A 26,336-nucleotide genomic window follows, 5' to 3' on the forward strand; every position below is an offset into this window, starting at 1 on the left:
TTCCTCCTGCCAGCTCTGCTAAAACATTTCAGACCGACAGAGATGGTAAATTCACCAGCTGCCATCAGAAACAGGCCAACATGAAACAAACGGCTTCTGTTGGGTGGTTCACTTCCTGCTTCCTGCGTTCTCTGCACTCTTGGGACATGGGCGGTCATGCTCCGTCACCTTCTGGAGCCACATCTGTCTCTGTTGTGTTAGAACCACTGTGGTGCATCAACATTGTCTGTTTACAGTTTTGATGATTGTCAAAGACTACAGCGTAACTCATGCAGGACGGTGAGCATCACGTCAGCTCTGTCAAACCACAGTCATGCAATACTGACCCAGCTGTCCATTTCAGAGTCAGATGGGCATGCCCTGGACAAGACACGAGTCCATTACGAAGCAGTCCACAATTTGGCAACCCGCACCCTAAACAAGACATCAATCCATTACAAAGCGGTCCACAACATGGCAACCTACACCCTGGACAAGACACCAATCCATCACAAAGCAGTCCACAACATGGCAACCCGCACCCTAAAGAAGACACCAATCCATTACAAGGTAGTCCACAACATGGCAACCTACACCCTGGACAAGACACCAGTCCATAACAAAGCAGTCCACAACATGGCAACCCGCACCCTAAAGAAGGCACCAGTCCATTACAAGGTAGTCCACAACATGGCAACCTACACCCTTAGCAAGACACCAGTCCATTACAAGGTAGTCCACAACATGGCAACCTACACCCTAAACACCAGTCCGTTACAAGGCAGGCCACACTCCAGAAAAAATATCAGTCCAAAACATGGCAACCTATATAAACAAGGCAATTGGGTTGCAAGAAGCAGACGTATCGGGGTTACCAAGTCCTCTGACCCTCCTCATCCCAGACAGGATGGTGGGGAAACCTGGAATTGAGTGCAGGCAGCAATAAGGCACAAGTGTGGGGTACAACCTGGATAGTCCATCAGAGGGCACATAACCACTGCAGGCAACATGGAGACAACAACGTAACCACTGCAGGCAACATGGAGACAGCAACGTAACCACTGCAGGCAACAAGGAGACAGCAACGTAACCACTGCAGGCAACATGGAGACAACAACGTAACCACTGCAGGCAACATGGAGACAGCAACGTAACCACTGCAGGCAACAAGGAGACAGCAACGTAACCACTGCAGGCAACATGGAGACAGCAACGCAACCACTGCAGGCAACATGGAGACAGCAACGCAACCACTGCAGGCAACATGGAGACAGCAACGCAACCACTGCAGGCAACATGGAGACAGCAACGCAACCACTGCAGGCAACATGGAGACAGCAACGTAACCACTGCAGGCAACATGGAGACAGCAACGCAACCACTGCAGGCAACATGGAGACAGCAACGCAACCACTGCAGGCAACATGGAGACAGCAACGCAACCACTGCAGGCAACATGGAGACAGCAACGCAACCACTGCAGGCAACATGGAGACAGCAACGTAACCACTGCAGGCAACATGGAGACAGCAACGCAACCACTGCAGGCAACATGGAGACAGCAACGCAACCACTGCAGGCAACATGGAGACAGCAACGCAACCACTGCAGCCAACATGGAGACAGCAACGCAACCACTGCAGGCAACATGGAGACAGCAACGCAACCACTGCAGGCAACATGGAGACAGCAACGCAACCACTGCAGGCAACATGGAGACAGCAACGCAACCACTGCAGGCAACATGGAGACAGCAACGTAACCACTGCAGGCAACATGGAGACAGCAACGCAACCACTGCAGGCAACATGGAGACAGCAACGTAACCACTGCAGGCAACATGGAGACAGCAACGTAACCACTGCAGGCAACAAGGAGACAGCAACGCAACCACTGCAGGCAACAAGGAGACAGCAACGCAACCACTGCAGGCAACATGGAGACAGCAACGCAACCACTGCAGGCAACATGGAGACAGCAACGCAACCACTGCAGGCAACAAGGAGACAGCAACGCAACCACTGCAGGCAACAAGGAGACAGCAACGCAACCACTGCAGGCAACATGGAGACTGCAACGCAACCACTGCAGGCAACTTGGAGACAGCAACGCAACCACTGCAGGCAACAAGGAGACAGCAACGCAACCACTGCAGGCAACATGGAGACAGCAACGTAACCACTGCAGGCAACATGGAGACAGCAACGTAACCACTGCAGGCAACATGGAGACAGCAACGCAACCACTGCAGGCAACATGGAGACAGCAACGTAACCACTGCAGGCAACATGGAGACTGCAACGTAACCACTGCAGGCAACATGGAGACAGCAACGTAACCACTGCAGGCAACATGGAGACAGCAACGTAAGCACTGCAGGCAACATGGAGACAGCAACGCAACCACTGCAGGCAACATGGAGACAGCAACGTAACCACTGCAGGCAACATGGAGACAGCAACGCAACCACTGCAGGCAACAAGGAGACAGCAACGCAACCACTGCAGGCAACTTGGAGACAGCAACGCAACCACTGCAGGCAACATGGAGACTGCAACGTAACCACTGCAGGCAACATGGAGACAGCAACGCAACCACTGCAGGCAACATGGAGACTGCAACGTAACCACTGCAGGCAACATGGAGACAGCAACGCAACCACTGCAGGCAACATGGAGACAGCAACGCAACCACTGCAGGCAACATGGAGACAGCAACGTAACCACTGCAGGCAACATGGAGACTGCAACGCAACCACTGCAGGCAACAAGGAGACAGCAACGCAACCACTGCAGGCAACAAGGAGACAGCAACGCAACCACTGCAGGCAACATGGAGACAGCAACGTAACCACTGCAGGCAACATGGAGACTGCAACGTAACCACTGCAGGCAACATGGAGACAGCAAAAAGCCTAAATGCGTGTCTTTCTGTGGTGGGAAGAAGCAGAATACGTCCCCGTGATGGTGTGACAGAAAGCCACACTCCTGGGGGGGACGTATAAACTCCACGTGTATTCCAGGATTCCAAGCCACCGTGCTGCCTCACTTAATATTTCTATTCCATCTCCTTTCAGATCAATCACTTATTTAGCCCATAGCCTGATTCAAAAGTATATTGCTCCATCTAGTGTATGAACAGAGAAAAACACCTAGATGACCATAAGCCATATCAGACACATTCCAACATTCTACATTAGCAACTGCCCGCTCTTTCAGACATTTTATCATTCCTTCAAGTTTGAACACCTTGCTTCGAGACACTTTTACGTTATGCTGTTATGAACCACAAGAGAGCTCTGGGTGAGTCTCCCTGGGGATGTTATTCAACATCTTCAGGCATGAAATGGAATGCAGACACAAAACATTGAAATTACTGGGTTCATTCAAAATATCAAATCAACCAATCAGGGCCCAGGAACAATCAGACCTATCAGAATTATCCCTGCATGAGATGCAGCCCATGCCAGGAAGAATATATATTCAAAGGAAGAAAACAGATTTTTAATGATTTTTATTTTCAAATTGCCAAAAGTCTAATCAGTCAGATATTAGATATTAAATTAAATACACATATAAATGTAATTAAAAGAACATTCCCAAGGTCACACAGATGCTGACTTTAACTCCTATGTGCAAGGATCAGCCTCATATTAAAAATCACAGCTTTTTACAAAGATGATTTTGTTCCCGTCATTTCACATCTCTGAAATACAGCCACACCACAATTATTTTTTTTTAAAGCCTAAAGGAATATTTAAATGAAAACCCAATGCAACCAGACATTGCGTGTTAAACCCAACCTGAAAACACGCAATAGCTGGTCTACTGGTTAGGATTCCCCAGATGAACACACAGAAGCCATATCACCATTAAACAGGTCAGTACTTATAGGAGAATCGCCATGTTCAGTTTAAACACACATTTCCAGCAAGATAAATGTTAATGCAAATAGAACATATTATTATACAACCGGGAAGGAGCTACTTGTGATACTTCCTGGATTCCTATTGGTTCAGTGCAGGGCTGGATGACACTTTTGCCTGCATGCATCACCGGCCAGACATTATGGGGACATTGCTTTGCTACATCACAGTGATTTTAGCACATGTCCCAACTGTAACGTGAAACAACTTTGTAACACACAGACAGTGACTTCAGCCCTCGCAGCTATTTCATGTAGAGGGACCATTATGGCAGCCATGAGGTGACGTCCGCTTAAGCGCAAACGCCAAATGCTGAGACCCTTTCGTTTGGTTCATCTACAACCACATCTCTGTGCTTCACATTTGTACTGCAAACAACCCAATTCCACGAACAGATGCCGTTTACGAGGCCCAAGGCTCTAACAAATGACCAGCGACTCATTTTCAATTGGAATGGATGGTTAAATCGGCCGAAGGCAGCCCTGTTATTTCAAGCCACGGTGCTAATTTACAAGAAGACGGCCATGTTCTTTAATGCAAGTATGCCAAGTCCACATTAGGGGCTATTTGAGGACGGGTGCCATGGCAAGGGGTCAGTCAGTCTGGAGCAAATCGCTGGCACAGATTAGGCACAGGTGGAGGGCCGTGCTTTCAGAAGAGTATCAGAGCAATTTTACGAAGTCGCATATTATTGTTATTTTAACTTCAATTTGAAGTAACAATTTTTTTTTAATTCCACCAACATGTTTGCTTTAAAATAAGCAAATGGCTTGATTCCTATGCTTGCTCTGCTCCCCGTTCAATCACTCCCCCACACTACTTCTGGTATGTCATTGAAGGAATGTCGCCCCCCTATGGCTGCTGCTGGTACTGTCCCTCTGTGGCAGTGTAGAAGTCGTCTAGCACGCTCTGGATGTAGTCGAACGTGGGCCGGTCCTCGGGTTTGTTCTTCCAGCAGGTGTTCATAATTTCGTACAGCTCGCTGGGGCAGTTTTCAGGTTTGGGCATTCGGTATCCACGCTGAACTGAGGTCATGACCTCAGCGTTACTCATTCCTGCAGGAAAAGGGGAAACATGCCAACAATAAAATCACACATCACAGGACAAAAACAGTTGAATAATGCGGGTGGACTAAATACCAGACTGCATTCCTGATTTATAGCATGCAGTTAGCAATACCACCAGTAGGTGGAGGCAGAGCTACAATTTCCACTGGCGTTTCACATTCAACGAAGTATTTTGTGCAGATTGAGCACAAGAGGAAAAACAACCACTGCGCTCACTGAACACTGCTGCAGACTGTCAAATGCAAAAAAAAAATTGACCAGAATATTACAGATTTGAATCAATTAATGGCCACCATGCAATTCAAGTTAAGTGTCTTGGATAGCACTTATAGTGTATACCTTGTCAGACAGTCAGGTGTATAAATAAGAGCGAGGACTTACCGGGATAAGGCATTTTCCCGTAGGTGATGATTTCATACAGCAGGACACCAAAGGACCACATGTCGGACTTGATGGTGAACGAGCCGTAGTTAATAGCTTCAGGCGCTGTCCACTTGATGGGAAATTTGGCCCCTGCAAGTAAAACAAAAGCTTTATGAAGGGTCAGGAAACTCCGATGCCACCATTTGTGCCCTTTAATACAAGTATGAACCCGAGACGTCTCAGCCTGCAGAAGGAGGGAAAAAAATACAAAAACAACAGAGGTTTCCATGGAAACGGGGCATGAGAATCACTGGACTGAAGCGCTGAAAAGGCAGCCGCGCTGTAGCGTGCAGCTGGAAACACCTGCGGGCCCGTCCATCCCGCCAGAGGCTGCCCGCGCATGCAGACACGCTCGCTCTCTCTCTCTCTCTCTCTCTCTCGATCGCTCACTGAGGCGCGGGCGATCTGCATCAGCGGCCGTGATGCCACCCTGCTCTTCAACGCCAAAACGGGCCGCAGAGTTCAGCGCCACGTGACGATCCGGAAAGCGCACAGAGCCCACAGGATGCCCCCCGGGGCCAGGCCGTGGGTGGGGGTATCTCTGAGGGTTGGGGGAGGGAGTAGAGCCTGTTGTCACGGACACTGAACTTACGCCGCTAATACTGCACTTGCAGCTCCTACGAGCTGCTTAGCTGTTCAGTGTACCTCAACACCTAGCGGTAAATAATGCTCATAAAGAGGTTCTTTAGCACTGAACCTCCCAGATGCATTTGCTTTAGGCTAGCCAATGGCTGCAAAGATTGTTGACCCGTCAAATGGCAAGCTGTCTGTTCATAGGATGGATTTTCCCACCTTCTCTGGCCGTGTACTGATCATCCTCAATAACCCTCGCCAGGCCAAAGTCGGCGATCTTGCAAAGCAGGCTCTCTGACACCAGGACGTTGGCCGCCCGCAGGTCGCGGTGGATGTAATTCTTCTTCTCGATGTAGGCCATGCCCTCAGCGATCTGGTGGGGGGGGGACAGCGGATGCAGGCTGTAAGCTCGAGACCGCTCAGAAATGGTTTCACTCTTACAGCGTCACCGGCTCAGTGTGACTGCCTCTATCAGGAAGCATCCTCGTCAGCAAACGCTGTCGCATACCGTTCGCAGATAACAGCTTTAATTTGACAAGAACAGCACAAAATAGGCCGATGACTGGCACTTCAAAATTTTCCACCAACGGGAAACGTCTCAAAATATGCCACAAACATGCTGTCAACCAAGCTAATTTCTGTTCCTCTTTTGGCATATTAATGGAAACAAAAACAAGTGTTCGTTTCGAGAAGTGTTTAATGAGTGTAAGCATTTTTCCATTTCTCAGACTTACCTGAGCTGAAAAATCGATAAGTTTGGGTAACAGTACTTTTGTCCCCGGTTCACTTTTCAGGAAATCCAACAGGCTTCCTGTGAACAAAAACAGGAAAACAGACAACTTTCGTTAGACAGGACAAATGTGACGAAGAAACTCCCTGGATTCAGGATCCGTCTGAGGCCTGTGTTAGGAGTCGTCAAGGGGGCGTTAACCAACCCCCTGAACACAGCTGTCCCTGAACACAGCTGTGACATGACATTGTACCTTAATATTACTTATTGTGAAACAGGATTCTTTTACAGTCACATTGTTACACATGTAAATGCTAAAAATTATAGAATACAGAAGTATAAGGTTTTAATAGACATTTCTGAAAAAAAACAGTTCCATTGTTAACTTGAAATAGACTCCTCTCTAGAGAGACATTTTAGCTGCAGTTCGGCCACAGGCCAACGGGCTAGATGTCGTTACCGTGGGCCATGAACTCCGTGATGATGTAGATGGGCTCGATCTTGGTGACCACGGCGTACAGCCGCACCAGCCGCTCGTGCTGAAGTGTCTTCATCAGGTTGGCCTCCTCCAGGAAGGCTTCGGGCGACATGGTGCCCGGCTTCAGCGTCTTCACCGCCACCTTGGTGCTGTTGTTGTAGTACGCTGTGGGCAACAAAGCAAACACGCCAAAGCTTCCATCACCCACCCGTACATTTAGTCCAAATCAAGGACCCCGGAAGTTTAAGATGACGTCGAAATGTAGTCAATCTTTTTATTGATCTTAAAACCTGGTTCAGGATTTCCACAATAAAGTCAGGACTGCGAAATGGAATCACCTGTACCTGGAAACCTTGAAGGCGCCTGCCTCGCCCCCCCCCCCCATCAAAATGTAAATAAAAATAAATAAAAGGGCTGGAAGGGCCTGGAAGAAGCAGTGAAGTGCCACCTGGACAGAGCCGGCTGATGGGGGCCGGGGGCTGCGAGAGACCTGCATCCTACCAGGGACACCCTCCCTTACCTAAACCAAAACTATAAGAAAATATTTTTGAAATAAACTAAGACACGAAAATAAAAAAAAATACAACCAAACTATAAATGTTGCTTCTGAAACTAATGTAAATAAAATAAAAATAAATCTCAAATATAATATGCACTGTGTATTTACACAGCATTCTTTAAAGTCCAGAAACATTTTTAAAAATCTGTAAAACTTTCAGGCTACCCCTAGAAATAAAATTACTAAAAAAAAGAAACTAAAATACGTAGCAACAAAACATAGATATATCTTTAAAGTAAAATTGATAAAAACATAACTATAACAAAAATTCATTCAATTCAAAGTTCAAATGAAAATTGAAAATACGACATAAATAAAAATGAATTTAAAAAAATCAATGGTATAACAGCACAGCGCCCCGCTAACACTTCCTGTGAGCAAAGCAAGAGAAGCCACTTCCTCACGTCCGTCAGAGGCTGGCTGGGAGTTTTTTGCGGGCAAATATCCTCAACGTGAGGCCAGTCGAGGCTGGGATGCTGTCAGGAGGCCCGACAGCTGGGACGGATTGGCTCTGGTCCTGCCTGATCTAAAAGCTTCGTACACAGGAGGGAGGTGCCCATCTGCAGTTACCTGGCTGTGCTTCTGCAACTACTACAAGCCCTGCTGTTGAAGATCTTAGCACCTTCTAACCAAAGTGAATACCAGAGGGTGCAGACGGCTCTTTGTGTAAAGCCTTTGTAAACTACTTGTGAGCAAATCGGCCAGTGCGGGTTACAGACCTCATCTGGCATGTTGGTGACCCTTGAAAAATTCAGGTTGAGAAATGGTGGGCTGAGTTTCCTAGGAAAGGAACAGGACTGGAGGAGAAGCAAAAACCTCCAGAAGAGTGATAGATTGCATCAGGGGAGTCTCCCCCAGCTCAGAAAGGAGGAAGCACCTTTCTCGACAGGAACTGTACATCATTTGAATATCTGCAAAACTGGCTGCTTCCCGGACTGGGTTGGCCAGACTGAGCGTCACGTAATACAGGGTGCCATGCCTATGCAAATCCATAACTGGACGCCTTTGTCTCACGCCTGATAAATATCTGATGCCACTCAGATGGACAGAGATATCGCTTTGTTATATACGACATAGCCTGAACGTAAGAGCCGAAATTTAAAGGGGCTATGTCATTTGAACATAACGACGTTCAGCCAACTTCTATCATCTGTACAGCGTTTCATAATATATTAATGATATCAGTGTCTCACTGATAACTGAATAGTAATAAAAAAGTGACACATTATACCCATCTATCGATTCTCCTTCCCCATCGTGGTTTTGATTTAGCGTGGGGTCGGCATAACAAATTAAATGGGAATTCTGGGGGTGTCTGGGAGTTTTGCGAAAGCCGCAGATGATACACGAAGGCCAGCAGATTGAGCACAAAAAGTTTAGAAACTCATAAATACATAAAATATATGTACAGTGCTGGACTGGAGGACGCCAAGCGTGTTTACGGCAACCTCTCACGTGAGATCTCGCAGTGATCTTGCGGTGATCTCGCAGTGATCTTGCGGTGATCTCGCAGTGATCTCTGCACCTCGCATTTCAGGTATCTTTTCGCTTCACTCCGCTCGCCTGCTTGTTTTCGCTCACCAAGGGGAGCAAAAAATTGTATGTGTTTTTTTTCAAGATCTCGGGGGGGGGGCTTGTGCCCCTAACCATGTGGAAGGCTTGACTGCACATTGTCCGATTTTATGGCAGGGTCCTGCTTATAACCACGAATTTTCTGCATTTCTCAGGCACTCAGATATTTTATCAGAAAGTGGAAGCTGTAAGTTCCTGGTCAGAATTCCAGGTTCCCCTGACCTCCAGGCAGATGAGTCAGCAGTTTGCAGTTTCACTGAGCTGCGACAGTGCAGCACGCCATGCACTTATTCGCACGCATTATGGTGCGGAACTTCTACATAAAGTCCAAGTGAAAACCGAAGGAGACCCGGAACACAGCTGAACTTCAAAGTCAAGGCTGAGCGGAGAAAGCGCCTCACCCATCCAGACCTCCCCGAACTGGCCGGCTCCCAGCTTCTTCACCATCTTGATGGACTCCTTGGAGATCTCCCAGGCATCTTTGTCCCAGGGCATTTGGGCCTTGGGTTTGACGCATGGCTTCTCCAGCTTCCTGCAGAGGCCATCAGCCTGTTCTGTAAGCCAGATGCAGAGGGTCTCATTCTCTCCCTGACGGACCCCTGGCCTTCAATGGTTCACTATTATCTAGTCTATTATAGACTCCCTGAATCTGGGCTTCACCAGAGAGGATAAACCATAAGTACAAATAATGCAGGATGTTCTTAAAGAACTAAAACAAAATAAGCATGCTACTTACTATGGTAATGACTTATCATGCTCCCGATATCCGGGAAGGTGATTTTGGGAGAGATATAGAAGCCGCCACTGTCCAAGGTCCGGATCTTGTAGTGCTTGACACTGTCTGCACCCTGAAGGTCTACATCTCTTATTGACAGAGAGTAACTCCCTTAAAACAAGAGCAAACACAGTGCCTCAGATCCAGAACACTGGCCCTGCTGATATGTGCAGAGCCACCATCACAGGCAGCCAATCCTGCCTGACATCTTTTTCTCCTGGAAACACATTTTTGCACAACATTTATTCAGAGGCAGCTTTTCAGTCTCCTAGCCTTAAAAAAAACAGGAGCACTAAGCTCCTAGGAAATACTTATAACGTAACTCTGTTTCCCGACTTCATCCCGACTTCATCCCGACTTCATCCCGACTACCATGACGCAATTGTCCTTCATTTAATAAACGAAACATGTTATTTATTTATCTGACACTTTTATCCAATGTGCATTTGGAGCGACTGGGGGTTAAGGGCCTTGCTCAGCGGCCCGATACTGAAATCACTTTGCTGAGACTAGGATTAGAACCGACGACCTTCCGACCACGGGCACTGCGTCCTGACCTGCTGAGCCCGCCCTAGAACATCTTGATCTATTTTCTGGCTTGTCTCCTGCTGTCGGTCTAATCTTTTGAGGAAACACGAACGTAGATAATAAAGATTTCCGGACAATGTTCTTCAAGGGCCAAAGATGCGCTTGTACGGCGGTTTGGCCTTCAGACTGAGACCTCCACAGCCTACCTTTTGAAGTCTCACTCTCCCGAAGGAGGTAAGATCCTGCTTTATTTGCTGGGGCCAAAAGCTGTCTCTCTGCATCTTTTCTTGTGATATCTTTGAAAAACCACCTGCACAACAGAACACAAGCTACAGTTAGCGTTAAACAAGCCCTATCATAAAAACCACATGCATGGTAAAGGCCGGAGGAGCGGATTTCCAGTTATGGACCAACGCTGGAATTTGAATAGCTTACAGAAGTCAAATGCATCTCACTAAAAGGCCTGAAACTGGTCTTAGTAACAGAACTGATATGAAGGCCCATGACAGTCTTTGCCAGGTCCATTCCAACCCCTCACCATTATCATGAACACTGACAAACTCTGGAATGCAAATCTGCCTTCATCTGGCCTAACTGGATTTTCCACTGTACACCTTTTCTAAATTCAAACCCACAAACTAATTGTTTGTATAATCATGTTATGCACACATATCTGAGTAAATAAAATGAATGGGTCAGATATACTAAAGACTGTGAACGGTCTTTTAGTTGGAACCAAAAGTGCACAAGAGAGGGTACAGACTTGGGCTATACACTCACTCCTCGGTCTCCATCGTGTTGGCTTCTGCCACATAGTTTGAGGGGATAAAACCTTCTTTCCTACTGGTTAGGGACTTGGCTCTCCACCATTCCCCCTTCCTACAAGACAAAGACAAACCAAGGTCAGTACAACCAGGACTGGGATATGGTTCCACTGGAAAGGTCTCACTGATCCCAGTATGCCGATGTCCATAAACTAGGCAGCCAAGCTGAAATACTTACTCTTCAAGAACCCTAAGCTTCTCTCCTTTCTTAAATCCCAGATCATCGGCGTGTATGGCTTCGTAGGGGTACAGGGCAATCACGATTTTGCCAGATTCATTTTGCTCTGCAAGATAAAGTGAATAAATAAGGATAGAGTGCAGGCCCCTTATTCAGCGATACCGTTTCACACATAACTGCCCAGTGCTATCTTCAGTTTGATCACTCTGTAGCTCTTCAGGGGACTCTGAGGAGAGTGTGACATCCTCTAGCAGTGCACCAGTCCAGAGGGGTAGAGTGAGCCAGCTACCGTAGCCTGCTAAAGCCTGCTATAGCCCTACAGCACAGGTTTCAGACTCCAGTCCTGGAGGGCCAGAGCCCTGCACATTTTTGGGTTTCCCCTCCTTTAACACACCTGATTCAACTGCTTGTGCCAATTACCACACAGCACTTGAGCTGAATCATTTGTGGTGGAACAGGGAAAGAACTAAGCTACACTGGGCTCCAGGCTTCCAGGACTGGATTTGGACACCCCTGCCCTACAGAAAAACAACGCAACTCATTTCCATGCAACTGCCCCCATCAGCACTGACATATGGGATGACCTGGAACGGAGCTTCACATAGAGCTGGCCAGAATATCTGCACTGGATGAGGCTTTCAGGAGTCCCGTTGCCTTTTGTTAGCAGACCACGAAATCGAGAAACCCACCTTCCATATTTTGGAAGACCTGACCAGGTAGGAGCTGTCCATCCTGAGCTGGGACCTGGAACAGGAAGTTCAAGGCGAATGTATTCATGTGGGCAACACACAAAGGCAGTAGGCAGTACAGACATGGGTGCTGAGATCTTTGACATGTCAAGCAGCAGATCTACAAGTCAATACATACAATATTTCACAGAAAAATATCAGGACACAGAGTATTACCAGTTGCATTGCTTAAATGTGCTGTTGTTCTATCACACCTGTCATACAGCAGTCACACACAAACATATTCATTTTTCTTCATCATGATACATGCTTAAGCAGGTGACAAAAGCGTCCATTGTGATTGGTCAGAAAGAGTGATTGGAGGATCAAGCGGCTGATGGGGAGAAGAGGCGTTTCCTCCTGACCTCGCTACTTACTATCGCGTGCGGGCTACCAGAGGTGGGATCTCGCACATAGATTTGGTTATTACGTACAGGCGGTTGTCTCTTCAAATCGAGCGCATCGCCATTCGATCTGTCACGTGGCTTGGATTTCCGACAACCCATAGTATCTGTAAAGGTGAGAGAGAACAATGATTTCAGTCATTCGCTGACACAAGCAGATAAATTGATTTGGGTTCAGTTGATCCAAAGTTCACTTGGAACAATACCACATCACGCGATTATACCAATGTACAACCACACAAACACAGGTACCAGTAAGAGGCTCCTAGGAAGACGGAAAGGGACAGAAACCAGAGGCCATGGTGGCACTCTCTCTGCCATGAGTATCCAATGACAAGCTGGCACTGTGGCCAGCAGAGAAGCGACTGCCAGGCAGGTCCTTCATTTTGGCTCTAGAAGGGAAGTGCCGAGCTGTCACATGACTGCCTGATAGTCAGCCCTCAGAGGGCTCCAGCACTGCCAGCAGATTACCCATAATTCACTCGACTGGATATCCCACTTTTACGTAATTCATGCCATTTAGGATGATTTAGAACATTCATAAAGCAGGCAGAGGAGGGGAAAAAGCTTTTAAATCATTTTCAAACCATTCTGTGGCCACCATCACTTGGAACTATTAATGCTATTTCTTTGTTGTTCTCCATCTGTCAAGTCCACCAAGGTCATGTCCATCTTTTTTGTTGTTAAAAAGTACACAAACATGTCAACCGATAACAATACAAAAAATAGGATGTCAATGAAGTTGTGGGTCATGGAAGCATCCGGTTGGGCGATGGGGTCTGGATGTGTTTAGTGGAGGTATATGAAAAGCAAATTTAACCTTAAACAACAACTGAGAACAGGAATTAGGTGAAAGGTGAGTGAGCGGGCTGGTTACATGACTTTGTGAAGACCTTCGTACACATTTTGGGAAAAATAAGTATGCGGTACTATGCTGTGCTGTCTGCGGCCTCACTACTTCTGGTGCACAAAACACTCCGTCCAAATCAAGTGCAGACTTTCAGTTCTGATGCGGCAGACAGATGCTGGGCCCTATTAGTCTGTGTGTTAGAAATGTTCAGGTCCTTACAGGCACACATGAGTCCCATGAGTCTGCGCGTTAGAAATGTTCAGGTCCTTACAGGCACACGAGTCCCATGAGTCTGCGCGTTACAAATGCTCAGGTCCTTACAGGCACACATGAGTCCCATGAGTCTGCGCGTTACAAATGCTCAGGTCCTTACAGGCACACGAGTCCCATGAGTCTGCGCGTTACAAATGCTCAGGTCCTTACAGGCACACATGAGTCCCATGAGTCTGCGCGTTACAAATGCTCAGGTCCTTACAGGCACACGAGTCCCATGAGTCTGCGCGTTACAAATGCTCAGGTCCTTACAGGCACACGAGTCCCATGAGTCTGCGCGTTAGAAATGTTCAGGTCCTTACAGGCACACATGAGTCCCATGAGTCTGCGCGTTACAAATGCTCAGGTCCTTACAGGCACACATGAGTCCCATGAGTCTGCGCGTTAGAAATGTTCAGGTCCTTACAGGCACACGAGTCCCATGAGTCTGCGCGTTACAAATGCTCAGGTCCTTACAGGCACACATGAGTCCCATGAGTCTGCGCGTTACAAATGCTCAGGTCCTTACAGGCACACATGAGTCCCATGAGTCTGCGCGTTACAAATGCTCAGGTCCTTACAGGCACACATGAGTCCCATGAGTCTGCGCGTTAGAAATGTTCAGGTCCTTACAGGCACACGAGTCCCATGAGTCTGCGCGTTACAAATGCTCAGGTCCTTACAGGCACACATGAGTCCCATGAGTCTGCGCGTTACAAATGCTCAGGTCCTTACAGGCACACGAGTCCCATGAGTCTGCGCGTTAGAAATGTTCAGGTCCTTACAGGCACACGAGTCCCATGAGTCTGCGCGTTACAAATGCTCAGGTCCTTACAGGCACACATGAGTCCCATGAGTCTGCGCGTTACAAATGCTCAGGTCCTTACAGGCACACATGAGTCCCATGAGTCTGCGCGTTACAAATGCTCAGGTCCTTACAGGCACACATGAGTCCCATGAGTCTGCGCGTTACAAATGCTCAGGTCCTTACAGGCACACATGAGTCCCATGAGTCTGCGCGTTAGAAATGTTCAGGTCCTTACAGGCACACGAGTCCCATGAGTCTGCGCGTTACAAATGCTCAGGTCCTTACAGGCACACATGAGTCCCATGAGTCTGCGCGTTACAAATGCTCAGGTCCTTACAGGCACACATGAGTCCCATGAGTCTGCGCGTTAGAAATGTTCAGGTCCTTACAGGCACACGAGTCCCATGAGTCTGCGCGTTACAAATGCTCAGGTCCTTACAGGCACACATGAGTCCCATGAGTCTGCGCGTTACAAATGCTCAGGTCCTTACAGGCACACATGAGTCTGCGCGTTACAAATGCTCAGGTCCTTACAGGCACACGAGTCCCATGAGTCTGCGCGTTAGAAATGTTCAGGTCCTTACAGGCACACAAACACCTCCCTGATCTCAGTCATCTTTTGCGTAGCATTTCAAGGTAGTGCTGCACGGTATAGATATTGAAAAAGTACCTCAAAATCCCGTTGTTAAAAACTACACTATTTTCCGCTTTATTAGCATCAGTAATTAAGAGAATGCGTTATGACTCGCGGCGCCACGCAACAGCGGTTCAGCAGGGCTCTTTCTCTACCTCGTGCCAACCTTTTTTTTCCATCACCCTTCTACAGACAGGAGAGTAGCGATGGGTAAAATTACCCTTTTTTGGGACACGGTTCGTTTCATTCCGTTCACGTAAAAGATTCGTTCTGATTCGTTCACTTCCCGTTTGCATAAAATAGTTCAGACACAATTGTGTTCCTACATGTCAAAAAAATAGCATATTATTTAGACTAATTAGCAGGGGCGTCAGAAGCATTTTGAATTTGGGGGGGACGACGACACACTGGCAAGTTAAATGTGGGGGGAGGGGGTCCAAACGAAGAGTTATGAAATATGATGGGGACACGTCGCCCTCAGATTTAATGGCAGCGATGCCCAAGCTAAATAGTGCTCAAGGGTAAGCGAAAAGCCGCCAGCAAGTCGGGTGAGTCAGTACCCTATCCGAGACTCTCCTTCGAGACTCACGCCCTTAAATGCCTCACTGGCTCTCACCGGCCATAGTCAAGGAGGGAAGTATTATTTCTGAAAACAAGCTGAAGAATGAAAAGAACGAATCTTTGCGGGAAAGTGAATGCGAGTCATTAGTTCTTGTTAGGGATTCGTTCCTCACGAATGAATCGTTCGCGAACGTCACACCATTACAGGAGAGCCATGGCAGCAAATACAAGTGCCGGCCGTCCCCAGCCTGTCGACGAAACAGACGCACAAAGCGAAACGGGGCCTTATTTCACTTACGTCGCCGACGAGCGAGACCCCGCGAAGTGTGTAAAAGGCGCGGTAAAGCGACGCTGGCCAAAGGAGCCAACACGTTGAACTTCGTAAAGCATATCGCCGACAGACATCCCGCCTTATTTAAAGAATTTAAGGAGCGACACGTTAGCGAATGTGATACATAATTATCAAGCTTGTTACTGAAATATAAGTCAAATGTGTGTGATTTATTTTGTGACAAGCTAACTTTTTAACCATTTGAGTTTAATAGTTAAAATTAAGGGCAAAAATAGCCTGTTTAATTTGACTTAATCTTTTAAGTTAATCATGGGATGTAGCATGTGTAAATATTTGTTATTACTAGTAAATATGCTCAGAGTGCAGACCTCTGCCAAGGAAATGTATTGCTGGTTATTAAGTGACATCTTACAAATTTAAAGAACTGTAAAATAAATCACATAAACTGAAAAATTGGATACCATGTAAGCTTTAATAACACCATGACCTTGATCAATAATCCAATTATCAGTGTTATAAATATATTTAAATATGTTCAATGGCTGTATTGCTCAGCAACTGAATAATTTTAGTTTTGTTAAAATATGTTCAGTATCGCTCTGCACCGGTCATAAAATAAGCTATAATAATTAATGTCCTCTATCCATTAATTTTATTTTAATTATTAATTTTTTGTGCTGTAGTATTGTTTCAGTATCAGTATTGAAATGTTTCAGGCATGTATTGTATTGAAGTCATGATTTTGGTATTGTGACAACACTATTTCAAAGGTCGACGAGCTTAACTGGTGTCCGGTTTTCCTTTATTTGTGTCCTTAGTTTCGACACTGGCATTGGTGATACGCCAACCTGACTTCTTTTCTCATCTAACACCCCCTAGTGTGGCCGCAGCAGACAGACGGCCGGAGTTAGGCGGATGTCCTCTCATCCTCTCACATCTCACTGCAAACCACCAAGCTAAGCATGAAGCAAGAGGGAACGGAGGGTGAGAAGCATAGCAAATGAGGAACTGAAGGAGCCCCGTCATCAGCAGCAGGCCGCGCCGACGCGACGGGCCCGGTACTGAGAAAGGAGGCTGCGATATAAACTTCTGCATGGAGATTATAAATTAGGGAAGTACCAGGTCTTCACTTCAACGTGACACATTTAGCAGTTTTGCTGTCAAAAGCCAGACAGAGTCTCTCACCAAACCAGATAACCTGTTCAAACAAGTGAAGAAGAGACATGAACCCTAAGGGAAACAGACAGCTAATCACAGCAGGACAGCTTTTCCTGAGATGTGAATCATAAACGGCTGCTTCATTGCTACAGTGAGGGCCTGCCATCTCAGCACAATATTTCTGTGAAGCTCAATACCGAAAACTGGTGCCACGCATACCGCAGAGAGCCGGGATGAGTGAAATACCGGACTTCCACATACAAACAAGGCCATTAGGACAAGAAGTGCCACCTGCTTTCGGTTGCCGTGGCGATATTTTTAGCTGCCAAATAGGAAGTTGCCGGCTAGACTGGTCAGACCAGGCTGATTAACTGTGCGCAAATACCAAGCTACAATTCCTCTACAGTGTCGAGTCTTTACGTCACGTGCGACAGGGAAAATGACAAGAGCGCGACCCAGATTACATGTGGATTTGTTATGCATATGACACAGGCGGGAAGAGTATATGACAGAAAACACATATACACTCACCTAAAGGATTATTAGGAACACCATACTAATACGGTGTTTGACCCCCTTTCGCCTTCAGAACTGCCTTAATTCTACGTGGCATTGATTCAACAAGGTGCTGAAAGCATTCTTTAGAAATGTTGGCCCATATTGATAGGATAGCATCTTGCAGTTGATGGAGATTTGTGGGATGCACATCCAGGGCACGAAGCTCCCGTTCCACCACATCCCAAAGATGCTCTATTGGGTTGAGGTCTGGTGACTGTGGGGGCCATTTTAGTACAGTGAACTCATTGTCATGTTCAAGAAACCAATTTGAAATGATTCGAGCTTTGTGACATGGTGCATTATCCTGCTGGAAGTAGCCATCAGAGGATGGGTACATGGTGGTCATAAAGGGATGGACATGGTCAGAAACAATGCTCAGGTAGGCCGTGGCATTTAAACGATGCCCAATTGGCACTAAGGGGCCTAAAATGTGCCAAGAAAACATCCCCCACACCATTACACCACCACCAGCAGCCTGCACAGTGCACGTCACAAGCTTGTACCTTCTAGAGCTATGGCAGTCAGAATGCTACACAGAGAATGATGGTGACAATCAGCACGGGAGAGAGAGAGAGAGAGAGAGAGAGAGAGAGAGAACAAGCAAATCATGGCTAGAAGGCTATAGGCGTTAAAACAAGGCAATGATTCGAAAAGCAATAGAGCAGAACATGCAAGGGCCGAATGAGGAAGAAGAATGTTGAAATGACTGGTACCCAGTGGCATGCAATAACAGTCAACCAACAGCAATGTACAGCTTCCATGTCCTTATGAATTTTGACCGGTACTGAGGGGAAGGTTATTCTCTTTTTAAGTTTGTTCCAAATAACAACACAATAGGAGTCTCCCGATCGCTGATAAACGCTTCCACTATTGCGGCTCCCTTCTCACTCACACCGGGGGAGCTCATAAGTATTTCCATTGACTTTGAGTTTAATTTTGTTGTTGACATTAATAACTAATCCGCTTGGCTGGGCCTGTATTGCAAATCGGTGTCTGAGTCCAAACTGCGTTAATATTTGATAGGAGAAATGGCAGAGTTTACCATCAGTGATCACAAGGTAATCACTAACCCAGGAATTCATGCATGCATAACTCAAATGGATACAGGGTCCACAAGAAACAGGAACCGTCCATCCATCCAACCATTTTACTGCATGAAGGGACCAAAAACAACAGGCCATACTGGTGATATATAAACTCATTCGTACGAAACAAGAACCTCCATACTTTCGATTTAGATTCATTGCCAATTAAGTTGCCCCCCCCCCAAAAAAAAAAAAATATCAAACTCTCCAATATGCCATTGCATATCAGCTTCTGTTGAGACTGCCGTTTAGTTTGTGCTGCCTGGGACAGTGACCCGTGGAACACCACCGTAAATTACTTCTGATTTTGAACCATCAGCGTTGAGAAGATCTCAGACTATTTCTGGCGCGCCCCACAGCGTGGGGGGCGACGTCCACTGTACTGGGCAGCTGGTCGGCGATGTCCGGACACACCTTCCCAAAGAGTTACACTCCGCTCGCTGCCTCACGTTTAAAGTTTAGATCGCCGAGAACTGACAAGCACAGCATGATTTAAATAAACTGATGCTAAATCAACAACATCACGGTTATAAGAATACCTTCCTTGCCATCCGTATTGTTATTAATGTTATGTTAATCTTTACCCTAGATTTGCTCACCTCATCACAATCGCGCCAACACAAGAACACCCGAGACCCGGGTCTAAGACGCAGAAATTTCAAAAGTAGGCCTATAAAGTACAGGGCAAAGTGTCTGAAAATTCAATTAATATGGTCATCTATCTTAATGGCCAAAACTTGCGTTTTACAAGAAGCCGATCTCAGGAACATAACTAATAGCCTAAATACGCAGGAATACAACAAATTACTTACCTGTCAATTACAAGCGATTCGGCGTTTATTGCATCTATCTTAAAAACAGGCAGTTCGGATGCATCGATCGCTTATTCATAAGACCTCCGCAAGTTGGCTGCAGCGGAGCCCCATTCACCACGCGAAAATGAGGAAACTGAAGTTCGAATCGCGTAGGGAGGTTTCTCCACCAACTTCCTTGTCTCTATGATTTGCATATGATCTTGGCAAGGTACAAAAAGTCGAGCCTCGGTAGACCTCGACTTAGCGGGGCAGCTGGATGAAGGCGGCGCAAACACGCCTGGGGATCTGATCTGGGCCGGACCTCCTGCCTGCTCACGCACCGCGACCGCTGCGGGCGAGTCCCACCAGAGCACCGGGCCAACGGCCGGGGAAATACCCCGAGCAGCGAGGAGGCATCTTTCATTACTTATTAGTCATTAATCCCCCAACACTCAGTGTAAATTACTGCTCACTAATAATTACCATTGCGTTTATAGTTTTTTCTATCGTTACTTCGATCACTTTATGGTGAAGCATTTAGGCTACTTATCGCTACTGGGATAGGTACATTTTATGTTTAATGTCATTAGTTTATATTTAAAGCATTAACTATCACACTATAAAATTTCGGTAATTATGCGTGTCCTTACATTTTACTACAGTAACTGCACGGGACCCGATCATAAAACAGAAAGGGCCAAACTGCGTTAATTCTAACAACAAGCTCTCGCAACCTTAACAAATAGTTTTTCAGTGACAAGTTTTCTTCAATAAATATTATATGGTAAGACATCGGCACACAACATTACACTGTAGTCCATTGATGTTTTTCCAGCATTTCTGTGATGAAAACTTGTTAAATATTGCCAGCAGCTCAAAGGGGCAGTTGCGTTTCAAATACGGCCCGCGTACTAATGTATTCGTCCTAGCCATAGTTCCCGTAACCCAGTATATAACCAAGGGTATTTAATATCGCCGATATTTTGATATTTATTATAAGACGTCCTCGCCGTACCTCCTCCAGATGAGCGGCGGTTCCCCGAGAAGCGCTTTGCCGCGGTGTAATTAAGCTTCGGCCGCGAAAACTCCTTTTCGGTTTAGCAGCAGGAACAGAGAGTCTGGACGTGGTTGTCATTCAGTGTGGCGATAAGAACAGGGGACCGGAGGGAGGGTGGGGGCAGGGCAGACGGAAACATAGGCCTATACCGACTGACCTTTAAATTAAAATAAGTTTATTTATAAAACATAAAACAATCACAATTCGTTTTTTGATACATTTATGTACAGTACAAAATAAACCACGCTGAGCACAAGCAACGAACAAGTAAATTACAAGGTTGACGACGGATAAAAACTAATAATTCGATTTGATCAGGTTTCCAAAGTATGCCGTTATCGTTTTTAGCTTGTTATTCAAAAAGTTCTGCTCCACTTCCACTTTCCCTCCAGGTCCAGCGAGAGAGGCGATCTACACAAGGAGAGAATAAAGGCAGCATATATGGAACCAGAACCAAAAACAACAAATTTGGAGAAATATTTCCACAATAGCTTTGTTTCGTCGTGTCCTATGAAAAACACGCATCTCGAAAATTAGACACTCCGACCGCCACAAATACGAACATGTCTTTACAACAGCCGTTAGTTAATGTTTTAAAAGTATGACTGATCCAGACAAACGACCGTCCTGAATGCAAATGTTAACTACTACAAACATAAATACTAGTTAAATAAAAAAAACTCCATACAACATCTTTCCATTGGTCAGTAAGATATCAAGCGCCATCAGCAGACGGGGGAATGGGCGCATTTCACGACAGCCGTGACACACGCTTTCAGCAAATCTATATCATTCACGGCAAATCAATATCATTCCATTATACACCTAAAACTAGCTACATCAGGAACCCTACAGGCTATTTGCAAGGCAATAAAACTGTTACATGCGTGTAAATGAGCGTGCAGACTTATCTGGAATCCCACGTCAGAAAACCAAAGATGGCAGCATTATTGTAAAGTCACTGCCGTCAGAAAGTGGACACGCGGTTTGCACCGGACAGCGACCGCAGGCACGAACACAACCAAATATGCTGTGACCCTCCTCCTGTAGTGTCAACCCACATCAAAGGCTGTGAGATTTCCTAGACAAAATGCAGGGGTCTGCGGGACAACTCAGGTTACACCAGGGATATGCGTAAAACGGTGGGGCGCCCAGGACCGTTACATGATAGCATGGGCAGGCTGATTGCATGGTGTGATAAACAGTGCTGAGTGGAAGGACAGCGAATATAAAGTACGTGAAACAGCAGAAAGGAGCACAAACTGATAGCTCGGGTCCAATCCCGAAAACGACAAAGCACTGCACGAAAGCGGGATACCATGACGTGCAACAATGGGATACAGCCCCTCCATCTGCCTGCGCTACAGTATCAGTCAAAATACTATTTTTTTTAGCGACATGCCTAGTGATTCCGAAAATGACAAAGAGGAACAGAACATTCAGCTCTATTTCCACTGCAAAAAAGTTCTGCTCCACAGGGGACGCGACCGCACTCAAAGCAGCCACCCGTGAGGCGGAATATTTTAATTACAGGCGGCGATCTTTAACACGGGCTCCCAAAGCCAAAATCAAATACGAGCAGCTTTCGTATTGCATAGGAATCTGAAATAGAGGGACGTCTCCATATGTCCAACACACATATGAGTGACCCCACAGGTAAATGGGCTGGAGCTTCGCTTATTAGTAAACACTGCAGACTGGCGTCTCAGTCTGGGATGAGTTTCCCGAAGCCTTCTTAGAACCTCGGGAAACTCATCCCTGATCGGTCGTCATCCGACCCGCCATTCCTATTGTACTTGTGGCAATTCACTTCCGCGACCAGCTGGTGGCAGCAACGAGTTCTACTTGCTTTTAAGGAAGAATATGGTAATAGACTCGGGAAAGTCACAAAGGTAAAACTGCATGTTTATAGTCAACTAAATACAGGTTTCTGGCAAGAGAATTTTAGGAGAGAATTACTAACAAACATAACCAGCTAAAATAATAAAATAAAAAATAATAATGGTATAATACAGTCTCTCAGACTGCTTTACTCACCAGTAGCCACCCATATTGACATGCACATGGATGAGGTAGTATGTTTGTATGACCTATACACAGGTAGGCTGGCAGAATGTGACATTTCTGCCCTGGACAGACATGTTCTTAGCTCACTCAGCGAGATTCACCTTCCCCTTTGTGAGTTGTCATGGTGACATATGTGTAATTGACATTCTACATCAAAGGAACAGTGAATGTACTTTAAGAGACACCAATTCAGTTTGGGGGGGGGGGGGACAAGTGGAGAAAACCCAAGTGGCAGGTCTCCCAAATAAAATCCTGCGGGGGCAGCTGTAAATACACATAAAGGTGAAGTGTATGCAACTGTTCTCCATACACAAAGAAATAGGTGGTGAAATCTTCAGTGAATCAGTTTTATAATACGGTCGATGTGCAATTTCACAAAAGCCAGGGGATAATAAGGTGGTATTTATTACAGAAACTGACAGCACCCAGAGCAAGGATGGGATACCTAATACTGTAAAGGGAAATGAGAAGGTGCCCAGAACCTGGATGGATTCTGCAACAGAGACAGCTTGGATTTGGACCTGTGCTGCTGAAAGCAGTTCTACTAGCTGCCCTTGTTAGCGCGGGTCAGCGCAGGTCAGCGCAGGTCAGCTCGAAGCTCCCCTCACTGCTGTCTGCTCGGTTAGCGCACAAAGATTAAAAGGCTTCCTGTCAACCCTTTCGCGTCGCTTGAATTAGCATTTCCTGAAAACTGCGGCAGCCGCTCGGTCTGAAACCAGCCCCCTGCGCCCCCGAGAAGAAGACAAGCCGATCATAAGCGGAGAGACAGATTCAAAAAGCATTAACAGAAGCTCAGATCGAGCACAGCTACCACGTTACCAACGTCTACAAATCGAGAAGCGGGAGAGAGCATTTCTAAGGCCGCTACAGCGCTAAGCATGCAACCCGTTTGTTAACTGAACTCTTAGCACTCAGGTACGAAAAAGCATTTTGACCCACAGAGGTGAGGTGACCATATTACCCACTGAGCCACCGAGGTATGTTAAAACATACTTAAAAACAAAAAAAACCAAGCAACAACAGCTAACCTTACCTGGTCCATGTCAGCATTCCGGGGGAGAAAGTACACAACGTTTTCCGAGATCATCCTGGATAAACGGAAAATTTCAAAGGTAAAGATGGTTAAGGAAAATATGAAAGGGGTGTCGAGACACCGGACTAGCCAGCGACAGCAGGCTTCAGCGACATCTCAGCGTCTGGGCCTCCGTGGGGATCTCAACCCTGACAGGGCTCCACGCATGTGGGGAGATTCAGAGCAGCACATTCTGCTGCTTTACCTGCTCCCATGAGGATGAAAATGCCGGCAGAGCTTAATAACAACTCAGCGTACACTGCTGGACAGGCTAACACCGCTATTTAACACCTGCAAAATACCTGCGATATTCAAATGCTAGCTTATTGCCTCCAAACTGTGAAATGAACCAGGGGGGAACCTAGCAAGGGCATGGCCATCCGGGACCCGAACGCGTGCGTGAAGGATATCCATCTGGGGACATCATGGTCCTGATGTCGAAGACTTCTGCCCCCAGGTAGTCAGGCCCCCCCCAGGGTGGGCTGAGGAACACAGCATCCCCCTGCAGACGGGGCGCTAGCTGCAGGAAGTCACCCTGGAGGAAGTCTATGCGGTCCGCAACGCCGTAGACCTGTGCATTGTTCCGGGCGAGGCCCAGGCGCAGTGGGTCGATGTCGATGGCCAGTACTGGGGAGCGGACAGAACAGAGAGCGAGCCCATAAAAATAAGCTGACCTGCAGGAAAGCGTCACGTCCCGAGTGACAAAAACAGCCAGTGACCATAACCAGTAACTAGGCAACAGTCACATCAAACATTATAATGTCGCCGTAATGGGACTTTAACCAACATGGTAGCATGTGGGGAACTGAGCGTGTAAGACTGGGACGGCTCTTCTGAAAGTCCTTAGGCTTTCAACAAAACCCCTCACGGGCCTGGAAAGGGCAGCCATACCTCGATTCCCAGTCAGGGCAAACTGGATGGCGTTCCCTCCAACCCCGCAGAAGGCATCGATGACCAGGAGGGGGCCGGAGTGATGCCGTACCCGATCGGCGATGTGCCGGGCGATCTTCTCAGGGGTAACGGAAAACCAGCCCTCTGTGGGAGACGGGGGCGCGTTGTGAGTGACGTGAGAGACCTCCCCATCCACCGGCGTCAGGAACTCAGTCAATAGTCTATTACTGTGTCCCTGGGGACCCACAGACAGCCCACATTTTTGCTCCCTCCCAGGGAGCAAATATGAGGACTCTCTGGCAGGGAGGTTGTCCATTAAATGCCAAATTAAGATTGCATTTATGTTCTTCTGCGCCAACCCAAATTTATTAATAGATTCTGACAGTTAAGTGTTCATCAGATAAGCCATCCTGCAGATGCAATTCTCTGAAACACAGCCCTTTGACCTATTTCCACCACCAGGGGGCAGCAATTTAATTCCATTACGTTGCACAAAGCAACCTTCGACCACGACTGGCCCCAGTCAGCCCATTATGACAGACCAACGGGCCACAACCTTCCATTCAGTAGTGGCAAGAGAATGCTTATTAATTGGTAACTAGCATTAATTATATTAATTACAAATGGTCAGGAAAAGCAGCACAAGCTTTCAAGACTGAGCTGAATCATTGACTCATTTCAGAAGCAGTGTTCCCTCTCACCTTGTCAAATGTTAACCCAAGAGCGCCCTCTTCTGGCCGAACAGAGCTGTACAGCTGAAATACTCCACCACTCCTAACCCTGATTCAAACTGTGCCCCCATCCCCCACCCCAGTGCCCTGGTCCAATCAGAAGAACATGCAGCTGGGGGGTATGAGGCACGCTGAAGCCCACCCCCGGATGATCCCCACACAGATCAAACCGCACTCGGCGTCGACTCTCATAAGTAAGCTGTTCCTCCAGCCTCTGATCCCACTCTTCAAAGGGAATAGGGAACGGACTGGGGGGGGACTTAGGATTCGCAACACGGGCAGGAAGAACATCCCGGGGGGGGGCAACGCTGATGATAGGCCTCCCCACCTACAGCTCCTGACCTAAGACGATGCAGGGCTGTGACCCGGGAGAGAGGCAGACAGAGGGAGTGACTGTGAGGGGGGGGCGCAGTTCACTCACCGGGATCCAGCTGGATGCCTTCGTCAAACCTAGAGAAGAGGCGGTACCGCTGGACCCAGTACTTGGCCAGATCCGGGTCAGCTGCAATCTCAGGGGGAACCTCCACTTTCTTCTTCTTGTTTTTCTTCTTCCTGGGGGGCTTGGTGGGCCCTGCTGGAACATACAGACCCAGCTCACCAAAGGCTTTAGGTGGATCTACACCAGCCCTAAGTACTGCCCCCTGGTGGAACGGGGGTGTATGTGAAGCAACCCTTAGCACCACCCCCTAGTGGCAGAGAGGTGTTAATACCGACCCTCAGAACTTTCCTCTGGTGGGTCGGGGAGCAGAAAATCTGGCACATCCAAAGAAAGCAGCTTCCTCC

The 26,336-nt window shown here is 47.1% G+C and overlaps 1 protein-coding gene across 4 annotated transcripts; it reads right to left on the reverse strand.

Annotated features, from left to right (window-relative positions):
• Positions 1 to 3,477: 3,477 nt before the first annotated feature.
• lyn (LYN proto-oncogene, Src family tyrosine kinase) lies at positions 3,478 to 24,402 on the reverse strand. Of its 4 annotated transcripts, none has more exons than XM_023828563.2 (14): positions 24,342 to 24,402; positions 23,893 to 23,971; positions 12,774 to 12,850; positions 12,301 to 12,355; positions 11,612 to 11,717; positions 11,390 to 11,488; positions 10,816 to 10,919; positions 10,043 to 10,192; positions 9,708 to 9,860; positions 7,158 to 7,340; positions 6,702 to 6,778; positions 6,187 to 6,340; positions 5,353 to 5,484; positions 3,478 to 4,959 (listed from the first exon to the last, which is right to left on the reverse strand). In XM_023828563.2, exons 3-14 carry the CDS (start codon positions 12,843 to 12,845, stop codon positions 4,757 to 4,759), a joined length of 1,488 nt encoding a protein of 495 aa, XP_023684331.2. In that variant the 5' UTR covers positions 12,846 to 12,850; positions 23,893 to 23,971; positions 24,342 to 24,402; the 3' UTR covers positions 3,478 to 4,756. The 4 variants fall into 4 exon arrangements, with proteins under 4 accessions (XP_023684331.2, XP_023684329.2, XP_023684330.2 ...); XM_023828561.2 differs by having other exon boundaries at positions 12,717 to 12,850; XM_023828562.2 differs by lacking the exons at positions 23,893 to 23,971; positions 24,342 to 24,402 and adding an exon at positions 19,754 to 20,032.
• Between the last annotated feature and the right edge of the window lie 1,934 nt (positions 24,403 to 26,336).

The sequence above is a fragment of the Paramormyrops kingsleyae genome, chromosome 4 (genome assembly GCF_048594095.1).
Source record: "Paramormyrops kingsleyae isolate MSU_618 chromosome 4, PKINGS_0.4, whole genome shotgun sequence".
Lineage (NCBI taxonomy): Eukaryota > Metazoa > Chordata > Actinopteri > Osteoglossiformes > Mormyridae > Paramormyrops > Paramormyrops kingsleyae.

Coding starts and splice junctions, on each gene's coding strand:
- lyn (XM_023828561.2), bottom strand. CDS start 12,845: ATGGGTTGTCGGAAATCCAAGCCACGTGACAGATCGAATGGCGATGCG. Junction 9,861..10,042: donor CATGATAAGTCATTACCATA/GTAAGTAGCATG, acceptor TCTGGCTTACAG/AACAGGCTGATGGCCTCTGC. Junction 7,341..9,707: donor GTTCGGGGAGGTCTGGATGG/GTGAGGCGCTTT, acceptor TGTTGCCCACAG/CGTACTACAACAACAGCACC.